General features: G+C 38.9%; 2 protein-coding genes across 4 annotated transcripts in view; both read right to left on the bottom strand.

The window, feature by feature from the left end:
* The window catches only part of LOC138018627 (uncharacterized), a 399,148-nt gene that overhangs the window by 261,024 nt on the left and 118,124 nt on the right, over window positions 1–20,000 (bottom strand). The window lies entirely within an intron of this gene.
* LOC138018624 (lactadherin-like) overlaps window positions 1–20,000 on the bottom strand; it is a 100,363-nt gene that overhangs the window by 64,355 nt on the left and 16,008 nt on the right. The window contains exons 1-4 of one of the 3 annotated variants that reach the window (XM_068865313.1): window positions 14,166–14,244; window positions 11,059–11,133; window positions 7,653–7,943; window positions 6,005–6,119 (exon numbers count right to left, since the gene is read on the bottom strand). In XM_068865313.1, coding sequence (XP_068721414.1) covers window positions 6,005–6,119; window positions 7,653–7,943; window positions 11,059–11,112 — 460 coding nt within the window. In that variant the 5' untranslated portion in view covers window positions 11,113–11,133; window positions 14,166–14,244. Of the gene's footprint in view, window positions 1–6,004; window positions 6,120–7,652; window positions 7,944–11,058; window positions 11,134–12,129; window positions 12,147–14,165; window positions 14,245–20,000 lie in introns of those variants that run through there. The other 2 variants (XM_068865314.1, XM_068865315.1) reach the window with 2 other exon arrangements.

Raw genomic sequence — 20,000 nt, 5'->3', positions numbered from 1 at the left:
TTGTCAGTTCTAATGGTCCCCTGAGGAATGAATCAATGACGCAGTTGCAAAAATTACTCTCATAACTGCAAAGATCATAGCTTCACTTGATTTCATATTCGCAGTTCATATATGATTCATTTCATATACCATTTCATCATTGATTCATTCCTCATGGGACCATTAGAACCCACAAATGACCAGCTCCCAACGTCAGTGGCTTCAAGAGTTCTAAGAGCCAATGCATTTGATAATTCCAGTTTCGTGGAAAGACCTTTGCTTAGGCCCAAGAGGAGCGGAGATGCGTATTCAAAGTGGTATGATAAGACGAGTGGATATTTATCTACCCGCTTTGCGGCCACTGCAATAAATATCACTACTATTGCAATGCCTCGCAGAGGTCAAATGAGAATTTCCATGATAACGGAGAAACAGCTTAAGGCTAGAACCACTAACAAAAAAAAATTATTTGCTATATGTTATTTTGCCAGGCGTATCGAATTTAAAAACTATACAATATGGTAAAAACTAATTGATAAATAATTAGCGAAAGTATTATTAAAATCTCTGTTAAGTATGTGCATGCCTAAAAAGAAAGGTCTTAAGATGAGCTTTAAAACTATTTACACATGTGATTGAGCGAGGCTCACTGAGCAGAAAGTTCCACAATGACGGTGCTGCGACGGCAAATTCCCGATCTTCTAGCGTGGCCTTAGATTTCACTGATGGCATAGCTAGGAGTAAAGTATTAGAACCCCTGAGATAATAGCATGATGTCTTGAAACTTATTAAGGATTGCAGATACTGAGACGAGAGGCCGTGTAACGCCTTAAACGTGAGGAGAAGTACCTTGAAGTTGATGCATTCCCTGATAGGCAACCAATGCAAATCGCGCATTATTGGTGTAATATGACAAAATCTAGTTTCATTACATACCAGCCTAGCAGAAGCATTCAGAACTTTCTGAATTTTCGCAAGCTGGTTGTTTGGCAGCCCATACAATAGGCTCAGATTGCAATAATCGATGCGGGACGTTTAACTTATGAAAGCATAGACTAACGTCCCCGTAGTTTCTTGAGATAAATACTTGCGTATGCGTTGAATATTACACAGGTGGTAAAATGCAACAGAACAAGCTTACTGGTATGGCTAGACATAGTGAACTGTGAATTCAGTGAACCATGATCCGAGGTTTCTAACTACCGGAATAGGACTCACATTAGCAGAGCCCACCTTCATATCATTTACATTTACACTCAAATGATCTCAACTTGTTTGAAAGGCGATCAGTCATCATGATAATATAATGTGTTAAAAAACGTTGTACCTGATCTAATTTAAAAAACAGTTATAGATACAAATAGTCTTAAACTGGATTTTCGGTTACAGCTGCAGCGTTCTTCAGAGTAAAATATGATTTTATTCAAATGACGAACTCGCATTCAAAACTTCATATTTTGCTCTGAAGAACGCTGCAGTTGCAACCGAAAATTAAGTTTAAGGCTATTTTTATCTATATATAACCAAGTTTTTAAAAATCAGATTAGTCAGATACAACGTTTTTTAACACATTATATTATAATCTCAACTAAATATTTAGACCAACCTTAAAGTTAATAACACACTTTATTATATGACTAGCTCCGTGAGCGGGCAAGATGAACCAAATCGCGCGCTCTGATTGGCTACCCGAGCGGGCAAGATGGAGCGATACTGCCCGCTCGGGATTTCTCGCTTGGTCCCGCAAGATCAAAGATCATTTTTTGGTGTTTTAAGTCATATAATAAATCCTTTATTGACCAAACTTGTTTGGTCAAGATGGCTGGATATTGGCCTCGTTCTTTTTTTGCGTGTTTATTGACCTCGACTTCGTCTCGGTCCATAAAAACGCAAAAAAAGAACTTGGCCAATATCCAGCCATCTTGACCTCACGCTTGGTCAATAACCCATACTTATTATATGACTAGCTCCGTGAGCGGGCAAGATGAACCAAATCGCGCGCTCTGATTGGCTACCCGAGCGGGCAAGATGGAGCGATACTGCCCGCTCGGGATTTCTCGCTTGGTCCCGCAAGATCAAAGATCATTTTTTGGTGTTTTAAGTCATATAATAAATCCTTTATTGACCAAGATTGTTCGGTCAAGATGACTGGATATTGGCCTCGTTCTTTTTTTGCGTGTTTATGGACCTCGACTTCGTCTCGGTCCATAAACACGCAAAAAAAGAACTTGGCCAATATCCAGTCATCTTGACCTCACGCTTGGTCAATAACCCATACGTCTTCGACCGAAGGTAAAAGGTTTTTTAAGCAAGACTCTTTTACAGCTTCATTACTGTAAAAGTATGCATTTTGTTCTAATATTAATATCCAGGGCTTTCGTTTGAGGCCAGAGGCTGGACGTTTCGTCCGGTTGTCTACCATTTTACGTCCGGTACTTTGACACTATAAATCAGTTGGCTTTTTTTTCTTTTTTGGACTTGGGTATCTCTTTGTTCCCAGGGTCTCTCTTATTACTATTCTCTTTCCCAGACTCTCTGGCTTCAAGGGAAGGAAAGAAGAAAGAACTTGGGAACAAGGCTGACCAGAACTGTCTGGAATCGATTTGCTTTGCTCGTTGCATGTTTTTAGCAGGTTTATGCCGCTCACATGCACATGAAATGTGAGTATTATAAAAGGAATTGTGAGTTTGTATCGCACGGGAGAAGAAAAGCCCATAGAGAGGTGTAAAGTACGCGTTAACAATTCATGCGATCGACCTACCATAAGTGAGTTTATCAAGAAAATCATCGACTTTCTGGGGCTGAAAGATCAGGCCAAAAAGTTCGGTATAGGTTCCTTTGACGTAAAGTTGTATCGCCTTGCAAAAGTCGGCCAGAAGGTTTAAAACTACGCCATTTCCACGAAGCTGCAGTAGCTGGATCATATCTAGAATTACCTTTGCTGATTGGGTCTGATTGTGAAACCGAGTTGAATGGTAAGTTATTGAAAATATATTTGAAATTCTTACACACATTGCAAACAACATAAGTAGAGAATCTACATGCCGTGTCCCATTTTAGCTCAAGCCTTTTAGCGCTCTACAATACGCCCAAGAGTCTCTCAAACGAATTAGTAAATGGGCCGCAAAATACTGTACCCATCCATCGTCATATTACCCCGTACCACAAGCGGGTGTGTTGCTCGTTGATTTAAACTTTATGGCTCCACTACCTTTTGAAACGCTCCCAAAAAATGACGAAGATGCAATGCGGTATTGGCTAGACAGCTATACCCCCCAGTGAGGCAAAGGACCGTAGGTAGTAAGACAAAGGATAAGACAGGAGTTTTATCACCAGTGTAAGCAAAACGAGCAGTGTCCACTGCAAAAGTGTGCTTTGCAACTGACCAGGTCAACGCAGCGCTATCTGCCTTTCCCGAGCCGACGGAGACCCAAGCGGAGGTGGCAGAGGTCATACTGAGAGGAGTCTGAACATTCGTATCAGACAGTGACATTCCTCTTTTTATCGTCGCGCCGACTCCTTCTGGTGCTACTATAATAACCAGGTGGAGGAATACAAAAGTGACTCAGATGAAAGCGTTGGAGTTGAGGAAGCAGAAGACCTTTTTTTTATCTCTAAGCGCGCAATGAAAAGGTCTGGAAGACAAGTCAAGGCCTGGGCAAGGTATAACGCGTGAACAACACAAAATAGTGAGTCGCATTGTGATAACCAATGACTTAAACTATTCAATATGTCTACTGAGACATTTATTTGTTTCCCACATAAGTTAACCGTGCCGGAAAAAAGATAACCGTTAGCCATGAAAAGTCAAATTATTTAACCGTCAGCCGTGAAAGCTACTCCCATTGAAACCCTCCTGAAGGAAAAAACACAACCGCTAAATTATATACATTTTGTGAAATACAAGACATTATTATTATTTTTTTTTTTTTGCCTACACCATTTATCGAATTTTTTTTTTCACACTTTTTTCCTTTGATATTATTATTATTATTATTATTATTATTATTATTATTATTATTAATATTATTATTATTATTATTATTATTATTATTAGAGCGGTTTTCAATTGAGTGTCGAAAGTAATTAGCGAATTGCTTTGGTTTATAATTACTTCACTCAGTGATTGGTTCAAAGTTCTCGCGCCACTTTTTCAACCAATCAGAAGTGAAACCAAAACCAATTGTGGCTCGCGCGTGCACATTTTCCCGCGCTTTGTGTCGGCTACGTGTAATTACTTCGAGTTTTGATTGGTTTACTGGATTGTCTCCCGTCCTTTTTGATTGGCCAAAGTAATTACTTTGGTTTTGGTTTTACGACACTCATTTGAAAACCACTCTATTATTATTATTATCATTATCTTGAAAGCAACAAAGGGGGCCGGGACTACAAACTACTTAAAGGTGTGATATGGTAGAGAACAATAGACTCCAAAGTCCAATTCTTACATTACATTTTACTTCATTTGACTTTCGCCTAATTTAGCTCAATTGAATTTCCTTCACATCACTTTAACTGACGCCGATTCCATTCACTTCATCACTGGCGAAAAGCATACACATCAGTGCAGGATGTACCGTCGTTGTCACCCTCGCCTTTTCCTGCCAGGTCTTCACCATACCAGATCCTGAACTTCTGACCAGCGACCACAGACAAAGGAGTAGGAGTGGAATCAAACGTAATCTCGGAAGAGTTTCCATTCAAACCATGGAGTGTGTAGTAAAAAAGAGAATCCAGCACCAGTGAACCTGCTGGAAAAATACGGGTGTTATTTTCGTAAGTAATATGAACATTTAACTTTTTGCCGTGATAACCGTGTGCGATAGTTTTGCAGCCCCACTTAGTGTTAGAGGCTGTGCCGGAAAGGCAATTCACATATCCTGAGCGATGGACCAGCTTCAAGCGGTAAATATGTCCTGGCTTGTGGATTTCGAAGGTTCCGAATGAATCATCCTTCGCCCCAAAGCACACTGGGTCTACATTTACCTTCTGCCATCCTACGGAAAGGAACAGAGGAGGATTAAGTTGTAAAAATAGCCATTCAGATCCATGTTAAATGTTTACCCACACACATATGCACGTTGGCTCATTGATAAAGGTCAATACGGGATTTCTACTCAACTTGCTGATGACTGCAGCCCGCAAAGGACCTCAATTTTTCAGTATGAGAAACAATCGCAAGACCATGCTCATAGCTATATGTATTATTGACTTGTTTGAGAATCAGGTGACACACAACTATAAAAGTCGTTTACGGGAGAAATGCATTAAACACATTTGCCTTAATGTAGTCCGAGTCAGGGGCACACAACGATTATCTTGCGTCAGCGAAAATATGTGTTCGGGAGAGTCAAACTGTTCTTAGAATTTCGGTTCTACGTTGCGAAACAAATAAAGATTTCTTTACTAAAACCTCTCCGAAGAGATTCGTAACCAGGGGCGGATCTAGGGAGAGGGAGCAGGGGGTATGCATCCCCCCCCCCCCCCTAAGGTGGCTTAAGGCTTCCTAATAGAACTGGTATTCTGCAAAAAAGAAAAAAAAGTAACCAGACAGCTACACACTTCCTTAGTGGTGTACCCCCCCCCCCCCCCCCCCCCCGCCTCTCCCTTCTAAGAAAAATCCTGGATCTGCCCCTGGTAACCAGGAAAAAGTAGGCCCTTACTTTTTCTGAAGGGACATTTTTGCAATAAAGGTCACCTGGAAGTTTCGGATGAGCAAATGGTTTGGTTGGAAATTCAATTTTCCGCTAAGATATCCGAACAGATCAAATTCTTCCGGTTTATTAAAAACATCCCTTTAGACCGTCTGTATACATTACAAAGCGCCTAGAAATGTCTTTCAAAGGCTTTTTTCTTAAATGATTTGCTCGTTGGGTGCCCTTGCCGAGTCCCCTCCGTAAGGATGTTTTGGGTGCTCTTGTCAAATTTGTAAATACTTTTAAAATGAGTTTTATTTTCATGCACCCTATCTCACTTCAGTTATTCTTTTGTCCTGTACTTTGTGCAACAAATTAAACACTATTACCATTCTCACAGTATGTTCCATTGTTTCCCTCACCACATTGGCACACGTATGAATTTGTGTCATACAGCGGACGACATGTTCCACCATTTTGACAAGGAAGGCTTTCACATGGGCTCTAAAAGCGAAAACCATTGTTGACAAATGTTATTGTCAATTAATCTTATGAAACATTGTTATTTTGTGGTATCTCGAATATCTTTAACTTAAGTTTTTTAATCGCAAACTGTCTGTGGAATAAAAACCGACTAATTTTGTGGCCCGGCTAAGAACTCAACTGAGAAGAACGTCAAGGCTGCAACAGAGTTAAATATCTAAATAGTAAGATAATGCTGAAAATGTATTTAACCTAAATGTGCAATTCATTTCATCTCACATATAGTATGCGTGCTATGATTGGCTAATTTATCGGGCCGGATTGTATAGTACGGCCCGCTGTACTGCAAGTTAAATTTGTAGTATTGATGCAACATTTTCTAGCAAATTTATCGTGTTGTTTATGGAACTGAATAAACTTGGGAAACTGTTTGAATATTGCAATCAACTATTTCACAAAGCCAATAACGTTTGTTAATTTATTTTTTAAATTCTTACGCGTGCCAATCATTTGTTGCAGTAAAACGGTTCTGCTTGACTTCAACTGGTTTCCTTTCTTATGCGCTTTATCACCTCAGAAGTCCTTACTATGTACTTATATTGACTGAGTGGTGGGGCTGGACGCGCCAAGACCGAGGGCCAAATATTTTCCTGTCCGGCCCGACCTAAACTCAGTCAATAAGCATTTTATCATATGGGCTCTTTTACACTATTCATGAGAACTCATAATTTGAAGTTTGGACAAAATAATTAACAAAAATTTACACAGACAATTTATCTAATATGTTGTTTGCATTTTCTTTTCTGGCTGTAAATAACTTGGATGTGTAAAAGCGACGAAATCCTCTAAGATCGCACTGCACGGTGCAGTGCGTGTTCCTAGCAGGGCCTTACGGCTTTTTCCGGCGCTGCTCGCGCAAATGCGTACGGCCCTCATACGGCGATTTTCCCATGAAAGTGCGCGCGGGGCCGTACTGGCCATAGGATAATGTAAATTATGGATCCTCGCTTTTTCCCAGTTGGCTTATGATCCCTGCTCTTCTTGCTTGGGCCAGAAACCAACGACAAAAAACTAGCTCAGTAATTTACAAAACAGACTTCGAACTTGGTTCGGATGATAAGAGGAATGTATTTCAAGCTGCATGTATGTCTAAATTACTTGTAATTGTAATGACCTTAAACTAAAATTTTGTACAATGTCAGGTTGTTACAATCTTCCCATGTCAACCACGTAACTTTGAAAGATTGAAGGAACACAAGTAAGAAGTAAAGCATGAATAAATAACAAAACCGGTTTTCGTTTCTTTGTGGAGCGCAAAAATTTTTAGAACGATATACACGGCTCAAAAGAACCCGTGATTTTGTTGTGGCAGTTAAGTACTAGATTTTCTATTAACTCAGCCTTATTGGGAGATTCTGAGAATGATACTATAGTTATTATTTTTTTTGTCTAAAAAGGATACAGTCAACAAAGGACTTTTTGTTAAGCGACCGGTCAAAAGCGTTGAGTCATTTAGAACCATTTTCTATTACACCTATCAATTAAGGAACCCACCGAAATCGCGAAATGATGGAAGTCTCTGCTTGGTACAAAACTGTTTGCGTGATTGTACTTATCTGACGCCAGGAGTTGACACAAATGTCGATCAGAGTTACTGTCTGCCGGTAAGGTGGCAAAATTGAAGGAGAAACATGCCATCTTCTCGAGACATTTGAAGGCACAGTCCTTGTAATCCGTAGCATTATATGAAGCCAACACTTGGGAAATGTTCAGCATATGATGAAAAAAGTTCTGGAAGTTTGCGTACTTTATATGTTGATATTCGCCACGTTGGAGCTGTTGTGCCTAAAACAAGAAACATCTCACATTATCGACGATATGTGTCGTAAAATGCAAATCAACAGTGTTAATTTCCCATAGATGGAATATACCCTGTTGGAAGCTCGTTACAAAGCTTCTCGTTTGCAGTGAAATTCAGTTACTGATCAGCTAGCAATTTATGAAATGAAGATATCATTCCCTAAAATTTTCGGACACTTCAGTTTTCAGCTAAGATATCCGAACAGATCTAGAATTCTTCTAGGTGATAAAAAAATCTCTTTAGACTGTCTTTATACATTACAGTGAGCCTAGAAACGTCTCTCAAAGGCTTTGGCCTTAATTTGCTCGTAACGGTACCTTCTAAGAGCTTCCAACGGAACCATTTGCCTATCCGAAACTGGTAGATGATCTTTTTAAGTGTCACTAATTGCAAAAATACTCCTTCCAAAGACGTAAGGGACTACCTTTCCCTGGTTGCGAATCTTTTAGGTGATGTTTTAGTAAAGAAATCTGTAGCTGCCTGGCAACGTAGAACCAATTGAAAATTCCTAGAACAGTTTGACCCTCCCGAACAGATATTTCATCGAAGATTATCGCTGGGTGCCTCTGAAGGTACTTTAAATCTACGATCACAAGCCAACAGGCAAGAACTAACTGGTCCGAAGCCTTAGTATCTTTGCCTCAGCAGCCGAAGCAACCGAGAGTAATTTGTTACGTGTACCGTTAAACTGTTTGTTGATGATACTAAGATCTCTCTTGTCAATTGAATCATGTCAATGACACACTAGCGCTACAGTCGGACCTTAATTCTCTGGAAAACTGGACAAAAGTACACACTCTCACAATCCGTCAAACACAGAGTTAAAGTCATTCAACTCATAAAGAGACCTTAGCGTTCATGTGTCGAGAGACATCCTGGTCAGATCGTGTGGCCGATAACAGTAAACAACTAAAGCGAACAAAGTTTTGGGCCTAGTTAAGCGTACACTTAAGAGAACAAGGCCCGGGAACAAGGATATCTTCTCCATGCTTTATAAGTCACCGGTAAGACCTATATTAGAATACGTACGTTCTGTATGGTTTTCATACTTAGTTAAAGACAAATTAGCGATAGAAAAAGTGCAACGAAGAGCATCAAGGATTGCTTGCTCTTGGTCAGAAGCCACGTGAAATGGCTTAAGATCGACGCAAACTGAAACACACTTTTAGAACACCGAAGGATGTACTTTTCTTTAGTCGAATGCTATAAGATTGGAATACGATAGTGTTTGGATTAAAACGGCCTGAACTTTTGTGATTTTTTCGAGTACTGTAAAAAGTAAAAACACTACAGGCTAATCATCCATACAATATCCTAACAAAATTGGCAAAAATTGACGCTTTTCAGTACTCTTTCTTTGTAAGAATTGTTAAAGACTGGAATAATTTGGCGAACCACCTATTAGCCGGACGGGACAGATCCAAACAAGATTTGAAAACGTGGATAAATATGTATTGATTCAGTTTTTTTATATGCAATTTTACAGATCCTACGTAAACGTCGTTTAGGTAAACACTTTTTAGGTTTAGATTTAGTAAGGGGACCCTTTATAGGGCTTACCATTCAAATACAGTATTTGAATAAAGTATATTATTAATGGGAGTCATATCATATCTGAAGCACGAGTAAAGTAAAGTAAAGTAAAGTAAAGTAGTCCTTATTTAACGTCGATAACTCGTAACAGTAACTTTTTAATCACTGACAAACCTGAGGTCGACGGTGCGCTCATTTTACTCCCCCCCACTCCATCAGTGCTCCGTTTTACGGGTATTTAAAGCTACGTAGCTACACGGAAAGGAAAGGAGTCGAAACAAGGATGCGAGATCCGGGAATCGAACTCAGGACCTCTTGCACCAAGGCCGCGCACTAACCGACTGTGCCATCCTTGCTCCTGAGAAGACTCAGTCCTGAGAAGGACTGTTTAGATGACATTGACTGACGTTTCGACAACCTGACCGAAAGTCGTCACCAGAGTGAAGGGATTACATGTCATGTTACATGTCTGTACATGTGTTGTTAGTAAGTCGGTCAATGTGTTGACGTCCTTGATAAGTCGTTGGTAGAGTGCTGGAAGTTGTGGGCATCAGATTACAGGTCACTGTTCTAATTTAGTGAACCAGCTTCCAGTGCGACCCGTTGGTAATAATTAATACAGTATGTAGCGCATTCAGCAGAGTCCCAGTCGATTTTGTAGTCTGTCTGTACATGCTGTGCAGAAATGTTATTTTTGATGTTACTATTTGTCGTCCCTCGTTTTTGTTCAGCCAGTGTTGCGTTTAGACTTGTGCCGGTCTCATCGATATGAATGGCCTGGCAGTCGCAGCATTTGATCTTGTAAACTGCTTTTTGTCTGTCCTAACGTTCGTCAGTAGTTTTCTTCACTTTGATGGGTCTCCTCATAATTAGCATGCTCGCTTAAAACTGAGGGGAGTTTCTGCGCCAGCTATAGGTAGTTGTGTCATGCATGTAAGCCATGAGGATGGGGCCGCACCATGTCGCAACAGCTGGCTATGGCTGCCGTATGGCCATAGGCATGCGGCTGAAGTACTAGCCAGACCTCTGGGATGGTGTAATTTGTCTGGTGCGCTTTCTGTAGTTGTTTCCTCCCAGAGTAATGTTCTTATCAGGTATTTAAACTTTCGAAAGTTCCTAAACTTTTGCGTTGTATTTTGTGTGCCACAAATCCCGCTTATCCTTAAAATGAAGTCGTTTCAAGAAAAGGAGCTCTTCCAAACCTGCTAAGCGGTAGTGAGGCCATGCGTTTTAGCTACAGGTAATCTAGGGCCGAAGTTAACCCAATCACTGGGCTTCGAAGCAATTCGTCCCTTAGCAGCGAAAATCCGTTGGGCAGCCAGTTAAAATTAAAAAGGCGACTTCATGAGTGAAACTTTTGTTTTTATATGTCATAAGAAACTACTTCACGTACGGTATCCATTTTAGTCACATAATTATCCTTCTTCTTGAAAGCAATGTAGTGAAATCAGCTAATTTAAGGATAAATGCAATTTTTCTAGGTTATTTAGGAGCCTGTTTTTATGATAATCAAATAATTCAGTGAAACCTTGTGTTTACGCAGTAATTATATCACGAAACACATACCTCTGAATACTGCAAGCCAAGTGCGAGCCAAACAAAGGATATCGCAGGGTTCATTGTCACGGCTTTCAGAAACTCTACAAAATAAACGTTGCTGTCAAGAAATGATATATAATATAACACGTAATCCTACTCTTAATGAAAATTTATACATTTCCGTGGCTCAAAGTAATAGCTGCAAAACACAGGGTCATTTTTTATTAGTTCAAATCAGCGATGAAAGTAATCGGACGTTTTGATTCGTCAGGTTCATTTTAACAGTTGAAAAGCCAGAATGAAAGGGCAGAAAACTTTCATTTTAGAGCAAACTATAAGATTCAATCGCCTGGTTTTTCCTTTGAAATTTTCTTTGCATGATGCAATATGATCTTTATGATTAATAACGCATATGATTGGATATAAATAACTGTCATCCTAGCTCCCCCTTGTTTTTGGCAACTTTTCACTTGTCTTTCTTAGTAAAGTGAAGTCGAAAACGCAGTTGTATTAGCTTATTAGACATTAAACAGAACTACCCGAGTTGAGAGGAAAATTTCCGAGAGAGAATTTAGTTGAACTGATTGTAATCCACACTGCTTGCCAGAGGCAGTTAAGACTTGAAAAATATTCACCATCTGATAGAATATACATGAAAAACTTCTTTAACTTGGCGCCCTCATTGATATTCGCATCATTCCAGCTGTTGTGCCCTGCCTGAAGTTAAACATTTCCAGCATTTTGTCTATGACATCCGTTTCTCGGCATATATTTTGCAAATCCTTTTACAGTAGGAAGGCAAAAACTGAAGACAGCCTGATAACTTGATTAATAAGGCTTATTAACTTAATACCGCAACGTTTTTACTTCATCCTCTTGGATACTTACAGGTAGAGGACTCAGTTAAATTACTTAGGTTAAATGATTGTGAAGTGGAAACTTTGAAAAATGAATCCGGCAAACCGCGATATTAACCGTCCCCCTGTGAAAATTGATTCAAAATTCGAAAACATTTTTTAACCTCTTTTCGAAATTAACAATTTAGAAAAACGTATCTAGGAATCGCTCAGCCAAAAAGTATTTAGATTTATCATATACCTTAGGATTTTTCTGTTGGCGAAAGAGTTTGTCTAACTTGATCGCAAACGCTAGGCTTCAGAGGTGTAACTTGTACAAGTATCTCATATTTGAAAAACTTAAACAAGGAATAAGACCTTGAAAACAATTTTTTGTGAATAAATTAGAAAGCTTAGTCAAGTGATTTAATTTCTGGATATCATTTTCGCCGTAACCCTTTTTCGAACCTTATGGAAAGATTTTAGTTAAACGTGTTTTTTCAGTGTCATGAAAGAAACGTTCGGTTTAAACGTTTTTATAGAAGAATAAGAATCAAAGCTTACCCCTGAAAATTGCAACGTTACAATTTTAATTTGAAATGGTTGAGTAAACCAAGTGCAGGCTACAGGAAGGAGTAGTGGGCAGTGTATTGTCACCTTCGACAAAAGTGAATGCTGTTGGAAGAAATCTTGCAAAGGTGTGTTTTTGCCCAGCAGGTGAAAATAACACAACCAAGCCATAAATTAAGACCTCCTGTTTATTTAAAGATGTCACTGCCTTCACATTCTTAATTAACCGAAATAAACAATAATTAACATGAATGAAATGAATGTATATTGAAGTGCGCGTTGTATACAAATGAGAAAACGTTCCTCGCACTTAACTGGAGAATTTGGCCGCTAAGAAATTCAGGTGACTCCATCGCGATTCGAATCCATGACCTCTGCAGTGCCAGTGCAGTACTTTACCAACTAAGCTATGAAGCGACACAGTTGAAAGCAGAAGTTGAACCAGGGACTACCAGGGACAAATTCAACCAATGGCCAGGATCCATGTCCTGAACCGGGGATCTCCGGATTTCAAGGCATGCGCCCTAACCACTGGGTTACACTACCCCTCACAGTTGAGAGCAGATCATTTGTTAGGCTCATTTAGCTCCGTGAAGGACCCAAATGTGAGGCTTCATAGCTCAGTTGGCAGTGCATTGTACCGGCATCGCACTTTGAAATTTTCTATGCATGATCCAATATGTTCTGTATGATTAATAATGTATATGGTTGGATATAAATAACTGTCATGCTAGCTCCTAATTGTTTTTTGGCAACTTTTCACTTGTCTTTCGATTCTTAGTAAAGTGAAGTCGAAAACGCAGTTGTATTAGATTATTAGACATTAAACAGAACTACCCGAGTTGAGAGGAAAATTTCCGAGAGAGAATTTAGTTTAACTGATTGTCATCCACACTGCTTGCCAGAGGAAGTTAAGACTTGAAAAATATTCACCATCTGATAGAATATACATGAAAAAATTCTTTAAGTTGGCGACCTCATTGTTTTTCGCATTGTTCGAGCTGTTGTGCCCTGCCTGAGATTAAACATTTCCAGCATTTTGTCTATGGCATCCGTTGCTCGGCATATAGTTTGCAAATCCTTCTACAGTAGGAAGGCAACAATTCTACAGTAGGAAGGCAAAAACTGAAGACAGCCTGATAACTTGATTGATAAGGCTCATTAACTTAATATCGAAACGTTTTTTCCTTTATCCTCTTGGATACGTAAAGGCAGAGAACTCGGTTAAATTACTTAGGTTAAATCAAATTGAGGTTGAAACTTTGAAAAATGAATCCGGCAAACCGCAATATTAACCGTCCCCCTGTGAAAATTGATTCAAAATTCGAAAACATTCTTTAACCTCTTTTCAAAATTAAAAATTTAGAAAAACGTACCTAGAAATTGCAATCGCTCAGCCAAAACGTATTTAGATTTATCATATACCTTAGGATTTTTCTGTTGGCGAAAGCGTTTGTCTAACTTGATCGCAAACGCTAGGCTTCAGAGGTGTAACTTGTACAAGTATCTCATATTTGAAAAACTTAAACAAGGAATAAGACCTTGAAAACAATTTTTTGTAACGAAATTGCAAAGCTTAGTCGAGTGATTTAATTTTTTGGCATCATTTTCGCCGTGACTCTTTTTCGAACCTTATGAAAAGATTTTAGTTTAACTTGTTTTTTTCAGTTTCATGAAAGAAACGTTCAGTTAAAACGTTTTAGTGAAAAATAAAAATCAAAGCTTATCCCTGAAAATTGCAACGTTACAATTTTGAAATGATTGAGTAAACCAAGTGCAGGCTACAGGAAGGATAGAGGGCAGTGTATTGTCACCTTCGACAAAAGTGAATGCTGTTGGAAAGAAATCTTGCAAAGGTGTCGTTTTGCCCAGCAGGTGAAAATAACACACAACCAAGCCATAAATTAAGGCATCCTGTTTATTTAAAGATGGCACTGCCTTCACATTCTTAATTAGCCGAAATAAACAATAATTAACATGAATGAAATTAATGTATATTGAAGTGCGGGTTATATACGTATGAGAGAACGTTCCCCGCACTTAACTGGACAATTTGAGCAATTGTTTCTTATGGGCGTCTGAGAAATCTTGCAAAAGTTTCTTTTTGCCCAGCAGGTGAAAATAACACACAAACAGGCCATAATTAATACCTCTGTTTATTTAAAGATGTCACTGTGTTCACATTCTTAATTGACCAACATGAACAATATTTAACATGAATGAAATGAATGCATATTGAAGTGCGAGTTATATACGAATGAGAGAAGCGATCCTTGTTCTGTTCGTCAATTATCACGCCTAGTGATCTAGCTTCTTTAACTTTAGTGATTAATTTAGCATCGATCTCAATGTTCATCTGATCGTCAGAGAATGAATGTAAACGTTGGTTTGGCCCAATAACCATAAATTCGGTCTTCGCAACATTCAAACCTAAGCCATAGATTAAGACTTCTTAACTCTGAATCTAAACCATTCTCAAGATAAGTCAATCTGCTGGCAGCAAAGCTTATGTTAGTATCATGAGCATAATCTTTGGGGAGGTCAACTTAAAACAATTTGGCAAATCGTTAATATAATGAGCCTATCAATGTCAAGCCCCATGGAGGGGGGGTTTGGCTAGCCACGGAAGTTTGATCGTGACGTCTGTCCCCAGGGTAGGGATTTTGATCGTATATGACGTCCCCAGGCTATCGATTTTGATCGTACAAAGGACATTTTACTACCTTCACTTGACATTTTGTCCCAGGGGTGGGGAATTTGAATTTTTTAAAATGAAAATGTCAAAATCCCCACGCCATGCCCGACCCCCCCTCCCTGGGGCTTAAAATTGATTGGTGCATAAACTTGGAATAAAAGTGGTCTAAGGTTGCTATCTTGTGGGATGACACAAGAAACTGGTGTAGCATTAGACAACTGGCCAGCAAGCCGAACATCCTAGTCTTCGGCGGAAAAGATAAGACTCAAACCACTTCATGATTGTGTCAACACCATATATACGGAGTTTCCGTAAGAGAATATTACCGTTGACAAGGCCATTGTCAATTACGAAGCTTAAGCAACGACAACGGCGACGGCAACGAGAACGTCATCTCAAAATATAAATTTGCATTATTTTAATCGCTTCGTGACTATTTCAACGTTTTTAATATGACGAGGGTGTGGTAATTCCTCAAAGATGACACCAGTGGGAACGGCACTCCATTTTAGGAGAGAAAATGAAAATTTATCCTCAAGTGCTGACGTTCTTCATAAAACCAAAAACTTGGCTATTTCACGTTGTTGTTTGGCTGACGACGGCAAAGAAATGGACAAAAGTGAAAAACGCACGTGCAGGGCGTGCAAAGCTATTGTTTTTACCCACTAAATATGCAAATTCGTGACGTTCTCGCTGCCGTCGCCGTTATCGTTGCTTAAGCTCCCTAATATTAATCGACCAGCTGTTTGCAGCAAAACAGAACATTCAACAACAACTGTTAAGAATCCCAAATGGCCGGAGGCAAGCCAGTTGGCTATTTACAAGTGCAGGCTTAACTGATTAGAGTGTAAAAACATCAGAGCCCGCCAAACATAGCAAAACCAGCCAAAACACAGCAAACCCCACCAAAAATAGCAAAGCTCGCCAATAGTTACTAACTTACGGCAAACCTCAAAAGGGAAAGGAGAGGAAATAACTAGCGCTATTGAATTAAAAAAAAAAGAAAAACCGAGGAATCAATCCTCAAATTAAAGAAACATTTAGAACAAAAGACTTGTCTTAAGTCACTCCAGTATAAAGAGCGGGCAAATATAACGCATGTTTCAAAAAGAAATAGGCGCCATAAAACAGTATGCCGAAAAGCAATTCGTGGAGGCCCTGTTGCGCTTCCATGAACGCCGACTCGAGAGTCACGCGACAAAATTAGAAAGGGCGAAGTATGCCAAACACCGGAACAAGAGGTCTATTTCGTCCCTGGTCTCACCGGGTAGCTTGGGTTAAATCTCTCATCTACCGTGTCCTTCATATTTGTGCCCCGGTAAAGTTAACGCCCAGTTACTCAAGATTAGACAATTCCTTGCTTGGAACGGTTTTCCCCGACGTGTAGCCGATGGCCTCATTAATCGTACCAAGGCTTCCTGGATCACGCCCAGGAAACAGTTAGCGAGAGTAGGATTATCTGAATTAACATGCCATACATAGGCGAGAAAGGCGAACAATTATTAAACAAAATCCTTGGTTTACAAGCTCCGCAGATGTATACCACCCTCCAAAAATGTTTCATTTCAGATTTTCCCCAGAACAAACAAGATCTCGTTTTATACCAACACAAAGGACAAAACTCCTCTATTAAGTAAATCTAATCTTGTTTATCAATTTACTTGCCCTTGCTGTAATTCTAGCTAGTTACATAGGAAAAACTGAGCGCACCTTGTACGAACGCATAATTTGCATAATGGAACTTGCCCGAGACAAGGACAGTGCTATTTGTTACCATCGAGATAATTGTGAGAAATACCAACACTTTTTGTCACTTTCTAATAATTAATAATAATAATAATTTATTTCACTTATAAAGCGCAAATATCAATTGGGTTATTGATATTTGCGCTTTATTATTTCCCTTGTAATAATTTCATCCTTAACACCAAGGAATTCTACTTGAATACAGGCAGGGACAATACCAGCATAATTGATATGGACAACAAGTTGAACTGGAATATTCTTCTATTTAAAGAAGCTTTCTGTATAAAAACTAAGCAGTCTGCAATTAACTCTGGCTTAAAAGCTAGCTGCGAACTTTTATTATTTAAATAAGTCTCCTGTATTTAAATCACGCGCTCTGTAAACCTGATTTGCCTGATGATGATTTTGAAGTAAATCGAAATATAGCAATAACATCCGTCTAACTCTGGTGAATATCGCCATGAAATTGACTTTGTTCGGGTTGTCTTTCGTACTGTACTATTTGAAATTGTCGGTTGGTCCCGGATAAACAGCCTAGAAAAGCAACTTTTCGATAAAGAAGAGATGCTATGTACACATTTGCTAAACAACAATAAAAATGTTGAAAGCTATAACAGTGTAGTCTCTGAACAATCAACCACAAAAACCACAAGTACGAGATCAGTCGTAAGACTGTCAAAAAATGGCAAACGCATAAGGCGAAGAAAAACCGCCAATCAAAAAAGATATAACAAAGAAAGGGACACAAACGAAAAATTTCTTAAAGATCTCTCAGGTCACAGCTTAACTGACAGCCAAGTAAGCGTACTGTCCAAAAGGGCTTCGATATATCTCCACACCCGTGACTAACGAAAACGAAATCAAACGACACTTGTTGGCTGATTTCGAACATTTTGCGAGACCCGGGGTAGTCATTCGATAACATCGATAATCGATAACATTCGATAACAATCGATAAAAATCGAATAATTTTTTCGAAATTCGATAAAAATCGATAAAAGAGTTTGGTGTGAGTAATCGATAATTATCAATTTTTGAGTTAGGGCTATCGATTTTATCGATAAATATCGAATTTATCGAAACTGAATTATCGTACCAATTCTCGAAAAGGAAACACCAATAGATATTAAAGATCTCGCAGAAACACTTATAACAACTTCCCTGTTCGTTAAACAATAAAAATTGCTTCATCTCTTCAACAAACTTTTATTAATACTCAGCGTGTGTTTTATTTGAAATCCGCTATAGATCCCTGGTTGATTATCCCACTGTTCATTTATTTGCTGATGTAACACAATCGCACGCTCGTTGCGAAAACTAACGATAATAGTATTTATTGTCATCGCATACATGTGTTTTTACTTGTAATACTACGTGAACACGAACAAAACTGTAACATTATGCTTCATCGACTTTCAAATACTTCGTCTGAACCAACTAAGTTTCAATGTTCTGAACAGTTTCCACAAGAGAAACTCTTGCAGCTGCAAGAATCATTTTAATTAACAGTCTTAAAATTGTTCTATAAATCAGTAAAACAATGTTAATGATGAAATCAGAAACAAAATAATATAAAAAGTAAAGTGACAAGAAAAACTGCTGAAGGAACTGATGATTTGAAAACTCGGAAAACATCTGAATAAGCGAGTATATGATAGACATCAGGGCCCGGTTGTTCGAGAGCCGATTAACTTAATCCAGGATTAGCGTCAACTTTTGTTTCATGTTTTCAACCTTTTGGTGAAAGTTTACCTTGCTTATTTTTGTTTTTCAAGATTGACTTCTTCTAATGTAAAGTTTTGCCGAATATCATTTTATTGTTGTAGACGACGTACCGAACTGGCCACGATTTCCATTTGCTTCTAGCTGGCCAGCGCGGGCCTGTTTTACCTTTTCCACAAGCTGAGCTTTTGTCGAACTATTCCTCATACTTATGTCCATTTCCTTCAAAACTTCCTTTAACTTCCTTTTTTTTTTTTAATTTTATTTTGTTTACAATTTACTACAATCCAATCTACGAAAATAATGTAATCGAACATTAAAATCAGGAAAAAATCCTAATGCAGTCTCTTTGATCTCTTGTACAGTGTTCGTCAACAAATCATTTCATTGCCGCCTTTGAAATCTACATTTAAAGAGTCACAATCAAACGCTCCCTCAACGGAAACAGGTTAATTTTTATCGATTCAATAACGATCGATGAATCCAATAAAATCGATAAAATTGACACTTCGTCGGCGTGTTAGTATCGATTTTTATCGATTGACCGATAAAATCGATATCGTTTAAAATCAATGAATCGATTTTTATCGAATTATCGAATGATTTTCCGATATCAAGTTTTATCGAATGACTACCCCGGGTGCGAGACGAACGCGTCTCCAATACATATTTCACGGAAACGACAAGGGAAAACATCCATTCCACGTAAAATCGAACTGGGTTCCACCAGTACAACCCTCTGTTGCCCTTGAAATCTACTTGGAAAACGTCAAAGTTAGACTTCAGAGACTTGCTGAAATAACAGTGCAAAGGCCAAAATACAATTTGTCACGCAAGGAACATATAGCAGTGAAAGAGTTGAAACAAAACACGGGTATAAACCTAAAAAAGCCGTTACAGGGAGCACAACAGTGATCCTAACCGACAAACCTCAAGAAGGTCTGATCCAACTTAACAACAGGGTCCACTATCTACCCCTTGACAAACCAATGGTCGCGGAAACACTGAAAAAAGCCAAAGAGAACATTTCTCAGCTCCACAATAACAAATATATCGATGACATGACAAACTAATAGTAAGAATGGCTTTCACAAACTCCCAATCCACCAAGGCACCCGATTCTCGCGACTCCTGTGGGTGAGAATGCTGGAAATGCACCGTAGTACGCGGGTATCACCACAGGGTACCCAGCCAAACAAAAAAATCGTTAATTCGAAAGTGACCAGAGTTACTGGCAAAGACAAACGCGCAGATAAATAGACAGAATGAAGCATTAGTCGTTACAATTGTAAATTTTTTTTTGGCTTCTCACCTAGCAGAGGTAAACCTCTTTTAAATGGCTTCTTTTTCCTGCGGACCTCTCAGGAAAACGCGTTGTTTCGTAATTGGTCAATTTCGAT

Source organism: Montipora capricornis, chromosome 10 (assembly GCF_036669925.1).
Source record: "Montipora capricornis isolate CH-2021 chromosome 10, ASM3666992v2, whole genome shotgun sequence".
Lineage (NCBI taxonomy): Eukaryota > Metazoa > Cnidaria > Anthozoa > Scleractinia > Acroporidae > Montipora > Montipora capricornis.
This window is presented reverse-complemented; position numbering and strand designations above follow the sequence as displayed.